The sequence below is a fragment of the Cololabis saira genome, chromosome 12 (assembly GCF_033807715.1).
Source record: "Cololabis saira isolate AMF1-May2022 chromosome 12, fColSai1.1, whole genome shotgun sequence".
NCBI classification, from domain to species: Eukaryota; Metazoa; Chordata; class Actinopteri; order Beloniformes; family Belonidae; genus Cololabis; species Cololabis saira.
Window position 1 is genome coordinate 36,288,827 of NC_084598.1, and position 13,167 is coordinate 36,301,993.

At 39.4% G+C, this 13,167-nt stretch overlaps 1 protein-coding gene across 1 annotated transcript; it reads left to right on the forward strand.

Moving 5' to 3' along the window:
• Nucleotides 1-8,780: 8,780 nt before the first annotated feature.
• Nucleotides 8,781-12,014, forward strand: LOC133457458 (L-rhamnose-binding lectin SML-like). Its single transcript, XM_061736774.1, has 9 exons — nucleotides 8,781-8,919; nucleotides 9,168-9,206; nucleotides 9,300-9,362; nucleotides 9,520-9,655; nucleotides 10,834-10,943; nucleotides 11,045-11,089; nucleotides 11,204-11,336; nucleotides 11,519-11,622; nucleotides 11,745-12,014. The coding sequence occupies exons 1-9, from the start codon at nucleotides 8,889-8,891 to the stop codon at nucleotides 11,786-11,788; spliced, it is 705 nt and encodes a 234-aa protein (XP_061592758.1). The 5' UTR covers nucleotides 8,781-8,888; the 3' UTR covers nucleotides 11,789-12,014.
• Nucleotides 12,015-13,167: the final 1,153 nt, after the last annotated feature.

A 13,167-nucleotide genomic window follows, 5' to 3' on the forward strand; every position in this document is an offset into this window, starting at 1 on the left:
TGTATGCTCAAAACTGATTGCACCTTGTCGGGGAATGTGTACTACTAGCTGGACGTCAGATGTCAGCAAACCCTTACCCCAGCCTTTGTTCTTCCCCTCTGACACAAAGGTTTGGGTTAATCTCATCAGTGTCATGGCTCTTCAAGACAACTTTACTGTCTCTTTAAGTTGTCTTCGTGATTTTATATTAGAAGTGAATAGGCCTGTTAAGAAGGATGTATCCATTATACCATTTAAGCAAACTCAGAGGTGTCTGATAGTTTTATTGTTATTGATCTCAGGGAATGTGCAACCTAACCCAGGTCCAGACACACATTTTGACACTCCTGCTGATTTTAAATCAAGGACAGGTCTTGGTTTCATTCACTTGAATTTACGGAGTATGATTGCTAAAATGGATATGCTTCGGATTTGGGCACTCTCAACTGATGCTGATGTTATTGTTATTTCAGAGACTTGGCTGAGCAAGTCTGTTCTGGACAAGGATGTTCGTATTGATGGCTATAATATATTTAGGACTGACCGACCCAAAAGGGGCGGTGGTGTTGCAATTTATACCAGAAGTAAATTTCATGTCAATGTGCTTCACTCTGTGTCCCAGAGTAAACAATTTGAATTTTTGGCTCTGGATCTCGAGGTCTCCAAAACCCTTCATATTACTGTCATTGGTTGTTATAGGACACCGTCAGCTGTCAGTGGTACTCTATCTTCCTTAATGCAGCTTATATCTGAATATAATTCTACTGAAACAGTAATTATTGGTGACCTAAACTGGAACTGGCTTCAACCAGTATCTGATGATTTTAAAGCTTATTGTGACTCACTAAATCTTTTCCAAATTGTTGATAGTCCCACCAGACCTAATCTTAAGTGTCCGGAAAAATCATCTCTCATTGATCTGATTTTAACTAATGCTCCTTGCAAATACACAGCTGCCTCGGTATTTGCAAATGACATTAGTGACCACTGTGTTGTTGCTACAGTAAGAAATACTAAAATTCCTAAAACCAAGCCATGCATTGTCTTAAAGCGTGACATAAAACATTTTGTGGAGCAAGGGTTTTTTCATGATCTGGTTCTCTATGATTGGGAGAGAATTAATCTCATTGCTGATGTCGAAGTTGCCTGGAATTTCTTTTATGATGGTTTTATCAAAATTGTTGACAAGCATGCTCCCCTCAGAAAGTATAGGGTAAAAGGCCGAAATAATGCATGGTTTTCCACTGATCTATCGAATTTGTTGCATGAGCGGAATGTGGCATGGTCTAAAGCCAGGAAAACGACTCTTGAGTCAGACTGGCTGCTTTTTAGGCGACTGCGCAATTTATGCACTGTTGCAATTAGAAAAGCTAAGGCTGAACATTTTCTCTCTGATATTTCGAAAAATCTAAATAACCCTTTAAAATTCTGGAAAACTATAAAATCCTTAGCTGGAACCAACACTGAATTAGAGCTCCCTCCGTGTATTGTCAAGGGCTCTCATAAAATCTCTGACAAGGCAAAAATGCTGAATTGTTTTAATGAGCATTTCATTTCCTCTGGTTCCTTGTTCGACACTGTTAGTGCTGGGTCTATGCCAGCTCCTAGTCGCTCTACTACTATTAGTCCAGATGTCCATGTTACAGACGGTCAAATCTTTAGCTTTAAGCCTGTCACAGTCTCTGAGGTACAAAAGGCCTTGAAATCCTTAGATATTAGAAAATCTGGGGGTCCTGATAATCTTGAACCTTACTTTTTAAAGTTAGCCGCTGATTTTATTGCAGAACCTATAGCATATCTTTTTAATCTTTCCTTGTTCACAAACAAAATCCCGACTATATGGAAATCTGCTTTTGTTCTCCCTCTGTTAAAAGGTGGTGACTTTAGTATTTTAAACAACTACAGGCCCATCTCTAAATTGTCTGCCCTGATGAAAGTTCTGGAATCCCTTGTGAGTCAACAACTAAAAGAATTTTTATCAACAAACAATCGTTTGTCAAATTTCCAATCGGGTTTTAGGAAGAAACACAGCACAACGACAGCAGCCTTAAAGGTAGTTAATGATTTCATTGAAACCTTAGACAACAATCAACACTGTGCAGCCCTCTTTCTTGATCTGTCTAAGGCTTTCGACACAGTTGATCATGCTATTCTTATTCAAAGACTTGTGAATATTGGACTCTCTGAACAGACTGTCTTGTGGTTTGGAGATTATTTATCAGGTAGATCACAGTGTGTGCAGGCTAAAGGTGTCACCTCCAGCCCCCTTAATATTAGAAATGGTGTGCCCCAGGGGTCGGTCCTTGGGCCTTTACTTTTTATTATCTATATCAACTGTCTTGATCAAAATGCTGCTGAGGCAAATTTTCATTTTTATGCCGATGACACAGTGATTTATTGTTCTGCGCCTACTTTAAATCAGGCACTCTGTCAGCTACAGCTTGCTTTTCATACTGTGCAATGTACCCTGTTTGAGTTGAAGCTTCTTTTAAATGCTGACAAAACAAAACTCATGACGTTTTCTAATGCAAAATCCAAGCCAGTGAATCTCCCGTCCATCACTACTTTTCAGGGTTCTGAGATTGAATCTGTATCGCAATTTAAGTATCTTGGATTCATAATTGATGATTCGCTCTCATTTAAGCCTCATATTCAGCATCTTGTAAGAAAGTTGAAACTAAAATTGGGTTTTTATTTTAGAAATAAGGCTTGCTTTTCCTTCGAAGCCAAAAAGAGACTTGTTGCCACCACTTTTATGTCTGTGCTTGACTACGGCGATGTCCTATACATGCATGCATCTGCTCTATGTCTTCACTCATTGGATACTGTCTATCATGGAGCATTAAGATTTATAACAAATTTTAGATCTCGTACTCACCACTGCTCTTTGTACACTCGGGTCGGATGGTCTGCTCTGTCCACCCGTAGACTCTATCATTGGCATGTCTTTGTTTATAAGGCCATTCTTGGCCTACTTCCACTCTACTTAGGAAATTATGTTTTTCAAAAAAGCACTGGGAGTCATAATCTTCGCTCCCAGGACTTATTTTTATTGTCTGTACCTAGGGTCCGCACTAAACTAGGTAGTAGGGCCTTCAGCTATGCTGCTCCTTATGCATGGAATGAGTTGCAGAAAATTTTAAAATTAAGAGATCTGGTCTCACTTGATGCTTTTAAAGTTCTCCTGAAAGACTTGGAAGCAAGTACATTTAGCTGTAGGTGCTTTGATTGTTGTTGATTTTGACTATTTTTGCGATCTGTTTACTGTTTTGTTAAAACTGTTTTAATTGTTCTTATGTTATTTGTTTTTGTAACCATGTTGCTGCCTGTCTTGGCCAGGACTCTCTTGTAAAAGAGATTATTAATCTCAACGAGACTCTCTCCTGGTTAAATAAAGGTTAAATAAAAATTAAACAATGGCTGGAGGGAATGTACTTGAGTTGTTTGAGCTGGTTTACTGTGGCATTTAAAGGTACTTTAAAGTGTACTGTCTGCTGTGGAGCTGTCGGGTTGTGGTTGTTGGCGGAGGAGCCAAATGTGGGAAATATCAGAGGCAGGTGCAGCAAACAATCTCTTTTATGAACAAAAACAAGACAATGATGCATATGTATTCCCCTATATTGAACGCCCTCACCACCACACATGCTAGCCTTCGTTATGGTTTTTTTTGCACACAGTGTGAAGGTGTCTTTTTTTCCCTCCTTTTTCCCAGTGTACATACTTTCTCAGCTAATTGCACCAGTATACTCTGTATACCTTATATACGTATGTTGTCGTCTGTTGTGTTTTTTCTGTTCTCTTGATGGGTTGTACTGCCAGGTAATTTTGTTGTGTCTGGAATGACAAATACATTTATTTCAATTTCACTATTTCAATTTCAATAATGGGACAAAACATAAATGAAACCCCATCTTATCCCCAAAATACCAGTTTTGTTAATTGTTTTTTTTTTTCTCAATAAGCAACATGAAATCATTCACTTGAAGTCAACTACAGTATGGCTTTTTTTCTATGCGTATTCTTCTTTTTCATGAATCAGAATATTTTATTCACAAACTGCATGCTGCTTGAAGTGACTGTAAGCAAAGCAATATTTGGCTCTGAATTAAATAAGAATTGAGAGGGCCATGAGTGAGAGGGCCCGATGAACGGGCCTTCTCACTCATGGCCACTGCCCCCCGCCCCCCCGGTTCCCCCCACATTCCTAGGTCAATAATACTATAAAAAGTTCCTTTGCTGTTCACATAAAACTCAACTTATCATCATAAGCATATCAGAAATGACACCATCCACGACTCTCTATGTCAAACCATTCAAAAGTTATGCCAGAAAATAGGAACTATGAAATATCGACCAATCCGAAGAAGGGGCAGAGCTAATTTACACCAATGAAGGTTAAGGACTCTAAACCAAATCCAATGACACCACCCACATGTCTGTATCACAACCCGTTCAAAAGTTATAGCAGAAAATAGGGACTATCAAATATCAACCAATCAGAAAAAAGGGACGGGGCAAATTTGCACCAATTATGGTGAAGTACTCAAAACCGAGTCCGATGACACCACCCATGAGTCTTTATGTCAAACCATTCAAAGGTTATGGCAGAAAGTAGGAACTATCAAATATTTACCAATCAGATGAAAGGGGGGCACGCTTTTTGGCATCTATCGTCGCCACGGTAACGCTTTTGACTGAGAAAAGTAATGCGCATATTCACAGGATCGAGACGCACATTTTGATGTATAACACACCTCGGTGCACGTTACGGTTCGGGCGAAGAAGCAGCCGAAGAAATGGCATAAATTGCGGCAAAATTACACGATTAATTCAAAATGGCCGACTTCCTGTTCGGTTTCAGCCATGGCGAAATTAGACTTTTCTTTAAATTGCGACATGATACAGGTGTGTATCGATTTTCGTGCATGTACGTCAAACTGTATTGTGGGGCTTGAGGCACAACGTTTTCTAGGGGGCGCTGTTGAGCCGTTAGGCCACGTCTATTACAGTTTTTCACAATCGTTAATACCCATTTCTCAAAACAATAACAGCTTTTTCAAACTGAACACACAGATCTGAAAACCTCACACACAAAATGCTAAACCTGACACTCCCTTTGCAAGATGACTCTTTGCCATCAAATCTCTTACCTGTTCACAAAATGGAACTCGTGTTTTCATTTGGTACACACAGCCATTTTTTCAAATGACACACACATACCATTCATTGAGTACACACAACTAAGCATTTGTCTGCACACTACCAAGCATTTACAGCACACTTAGGTGCAAAACTGAAAACACAATTATAGAAACAGAACACACCATATGAATGACAATGACTTTGGAAAATGTGCTTTTTCTCCTTTTGTAAAATGTCTGTAGGCCTACTTTTGTATAGTCAAACATAAAACAGCACACAAATATGCAACCAAGAAAAGTTTAATTTTAGCACACACAGAACAGTACAGTACAGTGAACCCCCTCTCACAAAAAAAAAAGTAGACCTGCTTCATCCTAACATGATTCCTGCAGAGGATTCTATCTAATGTTGATAGGCTGACAGTGTGGATGTCCCTGAAAGTGCCATGGTCAGCCAGGATCCTAGACTGTAGTTGCCGGATCGTGATTGTATTGTTCTCACGAACAATATTTACAACATCTGTCTCCTGCTCCTCTGTGAAAGTCTGTGCTCTTCCTCCACGGTATGGTTCTCTTTCAGTCCTGCAAAATGCAAATACTGTGAGCACACTGTATTCTATTGATATACAGTATTACAGTAAACAAGGCAAATAGATTTCGTACCTGTTCTCCACCCTGAAGGTTCTTATGATGGCAGCAACTGTGTAGCGGCTGAGGTTGGGTTGGACCCTCTGGCCAGCCTCCCTCATGCTCAAACCATGGTTGAGAACGTGGTCTACCACGGTTGCCCGTATCTCATTAGAGATGGTAACTCTCCTTCTTCTTTCTCCTCCTGCTCCTTCTCCTTGTCCTCCTCCTCTTCTCCCTCTTTGTCCCCCTCCTGCTCCTCTACCTCCTACTCCTCCTCCCCTTTGACCCCCTCCTCGTCCTCCTCTTCCTCCTCCTCCTCCTCCACTTCCTCTCACTCTTACCTCTCTCCTTCTCTGGTTCTCTCCAATGTTCTCCATTGTTCACCAAACAAAACATAGGCTCAAGGCACTTTTATACTGCAGTACTGATTGCAAATTTCCCAACAGACCTCAAAGTTTAGAGATTTGAATATTTGTGTGTTATAGGTTGATGCTTTGAGATTTTATTTGAGAAGTGTGTTCAACGACTGAACATTGTGTGTAGTGTTTTGACAGCAAGGGGATTTGTAATTGACATCAGAGTGTAAAGAAGGAAAGTCAGACTCTAATGCAGATAAGGGAGTGTGAAGTAGTGCCAACTTGGGTCGAGCAATTGGTACATGAAGTGAAGGTTGTGCAAATTGTGCCAAATTTTTGCTTTTTGGGCGTTAGCAACTGTGAAAAACTGTAATGCAAACCATGAAATATCTAATTTATCGCCAGGCATGGCTTGCGTGCAAAATTTGGTGACTTTTGGGGCACGTTTAGGGGGGCAAAAAGGCCCTCATTTCGTCCGAAGAAAAATGAGAAAAAAAAAATTGTGCTGTTTATTTGGTTCACCTTGAGAGTGCAAACACCTTCATACTTCACATTTTTTGTGGATAATTTGCTGTCAATTTTGTCATCTTTGGGTACGCCGCAAGTACCTGGATGGTGCACTCAAAAACAAGGACAGAATGATGGAGACTTCACACACCTCCAGGGGGCACAGAGCAGAAAAGGGGGACCGGCTCTACTGGCCAGAGCCTGGAGCCCCACTTTCTGTCAGATTGCTCCAATGGCAAATAAAAGCTTTGCCATTTAATACTGACAGCACACACATGGAAATCAAATTTAAATTTCATATTCCATCACAATACCTGAACCCACTCTTTTAATCATACTCTTCTCCTTCCCAAACAGAAGAAACCTGCTGATTAAAAAAAAAATCTAGGTAAATATCAAATGAAAGAAAACCCCATGTTATATTACAGTTTTTCACAATTGTTTAAACACATTTCCTGATATACTACCTCACTTTCTCAAAACTCTAAACAAAAATTAAAAAACTCACACACAAAATGCAAAATCCTACACTTCTCTTGCAAAAGCACACTCTACCTTCAAAACAGTGTTAACTCTTCACTAAATGGTATTTCCTTCTCAAATGTCAAACACATACATCATTTGAGTAGACGTTTCTAAGCACCCACTGAACACTGATGTGCAGAATGGAAGACACTATAGTATGAATGGAAAACACTATATGAATGAATGAATGAATGCCTCAGTAGAATCATGCATTTGTATGTTCAGTGTTTCACCTTCAGCTGTTGGGTGTAATTTATCACCATATAGTATTCTTATGTATAGGCTACTCAAATAGAAAACACACAATTCTTTACTGTAACAACAAATAATATTTTTACAGTACAGTATTTGGACTCAAAATGTGCAGTCCACTGGACATCACAGCAAGCTGTGGATAAAAACTTGACAGAAAATAGAAACAGAACAAAAGTATTAGGCTGCATCCTGCCTTTCATCCCTGGCTGGCCACAGGACCTCGTCCACGTCGATGTTCTCCCTGGCCAAGCAGCGTGGGAACAATCTCCTACAACGCCGCATGAAGCCTTGACAGGCCTCAGCAGTGACATCGCCACATGTGTCCTCCATGGCCTGCAGCAGTGGGATCCGTGTCTGAGGATTTCTCTCATATACCTTCCATCTCCAGGCAGAGAAAAACTCCTCAATTGGGTTGAGGAAGGGAGAGTGTGGAGGGAGATATAGGACATCAACTTCTGGATGGACCGTGAACCAGTCACGGACCAGAGCAGCCCGGTGGAAACTGACATTGTCCCAGATAACAACGACCCTGACCACCTCTGTGTCCTCCATCTGGTCTGGCTGGATAATGATATTGTAGAGCTGGTCCAGGAATGCTAGAAGAAGTGCAGGGTTGTAGGGGCCAAGGGTGGCATGGTGATGGAGGACGCCGTGGTGATTGATGGCAGCACACATTGTTATGTTCCCTCCACGCTGGCCAGGGACCTCTGTGATGGCACGCTGGCCGATGATATTCCTCCCTCGGCGCCTTCTTTTTACAAGGTTGAACCCCGCTTCATCAATGAATATGAATTCAATGGCAAATTGCTGATTGCATATTGCACAACAGCCTTTGGAGTTTAGAAATGTGACTGACTGTGTGTTCTGTGTGATCAGCAAGAGAGGGAATTCAGGAAGAGTGTGCAGGGTATTGGGAATTGTGTGTAGTGTTGTGAGAAATGTGTGGTATGGAATGGGAATTTGAGTTTAGAGCAGTAAATGTGCTTGGAGTTCAGCAGGATTGGTTCAGCCACCTGAAAAATGAGTTTCAGGTTGTGCACATTGTGTCTGATGTTCCAATAAATGTGTTTAAACAATTGTGAAAAACTGTAAGGTGAAGAACTCAAGAAAATAGATCTGAGAAATATGGCTGAAAGAAATCTGACCAAAAAGAAACATGAACCTAACTAACATATGTGAAGGAGGAAGAAACAGCTACCTAAATATAATTTACTACTTCTTATCTTAACTCTGATGGTCAGAGATATTTTTGACCTTTACCTCACATTATCTTGCTAAGGGGAGTTGGATTGTTGAGAAATCTTTTTTCTGTATCCTTTTGTTATCAGTATGATCTCTTTCCTCATTGTTGCACATTACAAGGTATTATAGTTGTATTACAGGGCAAGAGGAAGTTGCATAAGGTCATCTCTTCACCAAGAGGTATAAATTCAAGCATTTCTTTCTCTGTCGCCATGAGTTTCATCTTTCTCTCAAGACGGGATCATCTACAACCATGCTGCTCTTCAGACTCACCACTGCACTGTGTGAGTATAGAAAGGAATCCTGACTGGAACAATACACTAGTTTACAGAGCGTGAGATTTTAGAGGAATTTAAAATGTCTGTATGTAACAGTGGCACCAAAGTCATTACATCTGTTTTTCACAATCCTGTCCAGTCCTATCTAGTCACTTCCATGGATTATCTGTTGTTAAAACAAGGAGGAAATTAATTACGATGGCTGGCCAGTTGTAGATATTACACATCCCTTACACGTGTTTCTTCCTTTCCAGCACTTGCAGCTGCTTGCTTGGCCTTATCTACCTATCCAGGTAGGTGAGAAAATGCTTGATTTATGTCATACAAACAGCACAAGAACATTAAATGTAACTTATTCCGTGATTAACTTTTTTCTTTTATTTCAGGTGGTTTCACAGAGAGAGTCATAACCTGTGACGACCTCCACAACGTCCATAGTCTGAAATGTGGTAAGAATCAAATTTTCATGGTTTAACATTTTGTTACAATTTTGTCTGGCCTATAGCTCCTTCCTATTATATCTGTCATGCTATGATGCTACTGTGAAAACGTTATAATCTTCGGCTCCCCCTATTTTTACTTACTTGTTCCTTTGGTGTGTAACAGATAGTGGAGTCATCAGTGTGATCTCAGCACTGTATGGCCGTCAAGATGGTGTGACCTGCAGTGAGCACAGGCCTCCACAACAGCTCACCAATACTGACTGCTCCCAAGCCGGCACTGTAGATGTCATCAAGAACAGGTGCAAATTGTATTTTAAGTAATACATTTCATGTTTATTTCAGGAAGTGCATCTATACTTTTTTGTATATGAAGCTTTCAATGTAGCAATAGTCCTCAGTAGTATTGAGTAAACCAACAAACCTTCTCTAAGACTCTTTAGGAAAGGCAATTATAATTTTATAATACTTCAATATTTACCACTAAAGCAAAATTGGTGAGTTTTATTTTCAGACAAAGCACACTCAGCAACACAAATATAACAACAGTTGTAAACAGGACAGGTTTAATGCAATGACTTATACAGGAGTGTCCAGAATATTAGTAATGCCTTAGATCAACAGCTAGTTTTCACCTTAAACTTTCACCTGCATTACCGCTCCACTGCAGGCTGCTTTAGATATCTTTTGTTGAGACTAGTGTGGTTGTGGTTCTGCCAAAGTCACATGCTTCATTAGATAGGTGGACAAGCAGTCAGGGAAACAGGTTCTCACTATGTGGCCTAATTCCCCCAGTAATAAAGATTGAATCCAGACGGACTGATACTGCTTTGGAGCGGCATGTTAGATATATTGTTGTAATGTACGTTAAATGTCTACCAGTTGATTATGTTAACGTACACATTTAGCACTGGCATCTTTGTTCAGTGTTTTTCAGTAAAATGCTTTCAGTCTTAGTTGTGTGGTAGAATATAGAATATTATTTAAATATGTATTATTAAATCCTATATTAGCATTATAACTTTAAAGGCTTCAGGCAAACATAAATTAGTTTTTAGAGATTAAACATGGACATACAGGACTGTCTCAGAAAATTAGAATATTGTGATAAAGTTCTTTATTTTCTGTAATGCAATTAAAAAAACAAAACTGTCATACAGTCTGGATTCATTACAAATCAACTGAAATATTGCAAGCCTTTTATTATTTTAATATTGCTGATTATGGCTTACAGTTTAAGATTAAGATTCCCAGAATATTCTTTAATAGTTAATAATTTTTTGAGATAGGATATTTGAGTTTTCTTAAGCTGTATGACAGTTTTGTTTTTGTAATTGCATTACATAAATTCACAATATTCAAATTTTCTGAGACAGTACTGTATGTGCTAATTTGGGTTAAAAAGTTCACATTTGTAGGAACCAAAGTAAGTCACTGAAATTAATTCGTCTTTTTTTATTAATCTTGTCATACTGAACAGGTGTGATGGCAAGCAAGTGTGTGAGATCAACACAAATGTTGTTCGTACTTCCGATCCCTGCTTCGGCATCTACAAGTATCTTGAGACCAAATACATCTGCCTCCCAGCGAGTCAGTAACATGCTTTTAACCCGTCTAATAGATAAAGTTGCACATTGGTTTGACTGTGAAATTTAATGAGAAGATGTCATACATGCTTTTTATTTTGACAGTTCGCCTTTTTGTGTGTGAGCACTCTCTTGCACTGTTGACTTGTGGTAAGAATCCATTTTTCATTTATTTTTTGCATTCAGAATGACTGGCTGGTTACAGATATGAGCAAAATTACATTTGTTTTTCTGACAATGTCACATTCTCCATCTCTTTATCAGAGGAAGGCCAGGTTATCTCCGTCTACGGTGCCGATTATGGACGCCGCAACCAGGCCACCTGCTCTTATGGCCGACCTGCCTCCCAGATTCAAAACGTCCACTGCTCCAGCCCCTCTACAAAAGTTGCTAAAAGGTAAGGGAAGTTCTGTTTTCACTGATGCAGGTATATAAAAGTACATCAATGCTTGCAGAATTCACTTTGTAAATTACAAGAAACAAATGCATAGAAAGGTCACAGCGTTTAAGATGACAACATTAAGTGACATATTTCACACCCGGCAACATATACAAATCTATTTTCATTTATGCTCGCAGGTGTAACGGGAAAAACAGCTGCTCCATCAGAGCTGTCAACTCAGAATTTGGGGATCCTTGTTTTGGCACTTACAAGTACCTCGAGGTGGCTTACGTTTGTGAATGTGAGTAAATTGAAGGCTAATGTTGTTCGCTGTGTAAAAGCTGTTCACATAATGCTGCACACTTAAAAGAACAACAAAAATATATTTTGTTGAACTAAGTTTTTTTTTTTATTGTGTTGCAGATCCTGCATTTGCTCCGGAGAAATCTTTTCACGAAGAATCATAAAATTATCACAAACATACATAGCATGACACAAATGATGTTGTCTATTGACTTATGAAACGTTAAATGTGAAGAATCTTGTTACATGTGAAAAGAATTATTAACAAATTAGCATTGAATAATTAGACAATTTTTGTAATAACTGTCTGGTTTTTCATAATTATAGAAATGTTGATTATTAAAGTTTCATTTCCAGTATAAATTCATATAACTCCATAAATAAAATTTATTGAAAATGTATTTTGTCCAAGCCTTTTACTTTAAACAGACTTCAGCTTGTCATTAGCAGGACAGAAAGTAAAGCAGATTATATTTCAAAATAATTTGGACTGTTGACCAACAAAAAAAGCTAAATAGATCAAAGTATTGATTGGACGACTTCTGGTGTAGCAACTAATGGAGGAGGACGCGTTCTTTGAGCTCCTGCAACAACTTAATAAAATCTTTTTTAGGTACACCTTTTTCATCTTTCTTTGGTGCGTGTTTTCCCTAACATTGTAATTTGAATTTAACGCTGTCTTTTTACCGAACAAAATGCCTCCAAAAGCTAAACCACCGTCGCGGCCTACTTTGCACACCGTATCCCCACCTCGTAGTGACCCCCCCTCCTGCCTGGTCAACTCTGGAATGAGAGAAACACAGGAAAACACACAACGGGCACACAAGCCTTTGGAATCTGCAAGAGAAAAAACAAATAAACAGAAACTAAAGTTCTGCTTAATTCTAACTTTAACTTTTTTTTTTTTTTTTTACCTTGTCTGCACACATATTAATGATTGATACCATGCAGGTAAAAACCAAAGGTATATATATGTGCATTATTGCTATATTTAATATATATACATATATACGCATACATATGCATACACATACATAAATATACACATAAAAACCAATTTTTTTTTTGTTTTTTTTTTGGGGGGGGGGGGTGGGGGGATGGTGACATCCACTGCCAATCCAGGAAGCAGGAACACACAGAGGCACACGTCAAGCACTGGAAATCTGCAACAAAAACCACAAACAAAACACAAAACCGACAAAACCGACACGGAGCCGACCAAAACACGAGCAGCAATCAACCCAAATCTCGAGATCCAATCACAGTCTGAGCTAAGCTACCGCTAACTAACCCCAACAACTACAGAGAAAGCATGCAGGTGAACAAGCCAGTGTGTATGTCTATGTGTGTGTGTGCGTGTATGTATATGCTCATGCGTGTGTGTGTGTGTGTGTGTATGTGTGCGTGCGTGCGTGCGTGTGTGTGTGTGTTTGTGTGTGTGTGTGTGTGTGTGTGTGTGTGTGTGTATGCGTGCGTGTGTGGCTGTGTATGTGTGTGCATGTGTGTGTATACGCATGTGACTGAGTGTCTATGTGTCTGTGTA

Excerpts from the sequence above, each read along its gene's own strand:
- LOC133457458 (XM_061736774.1), top strand. The coding sequence starts at position 8,889 with ATGCTGCTCTTCAGACTCACCACTGCACTGT. Across the intron at positions 8,920-9,167 it reads CAGACTCACCACTGCACTGT|CACTTGCAGCTGCTTGCTTG; the intron begins GTGAGTATAGAA and ends CTTCCTTTCCAG. Across the intron at positions 11,337-11,518 it reads TCTACAAAAGTTGCTAAAAG|GTGTAACGGGAAAAACAGCT; the intron begins GTAAGGGAAGTT and ends TTATGCTCGCAG.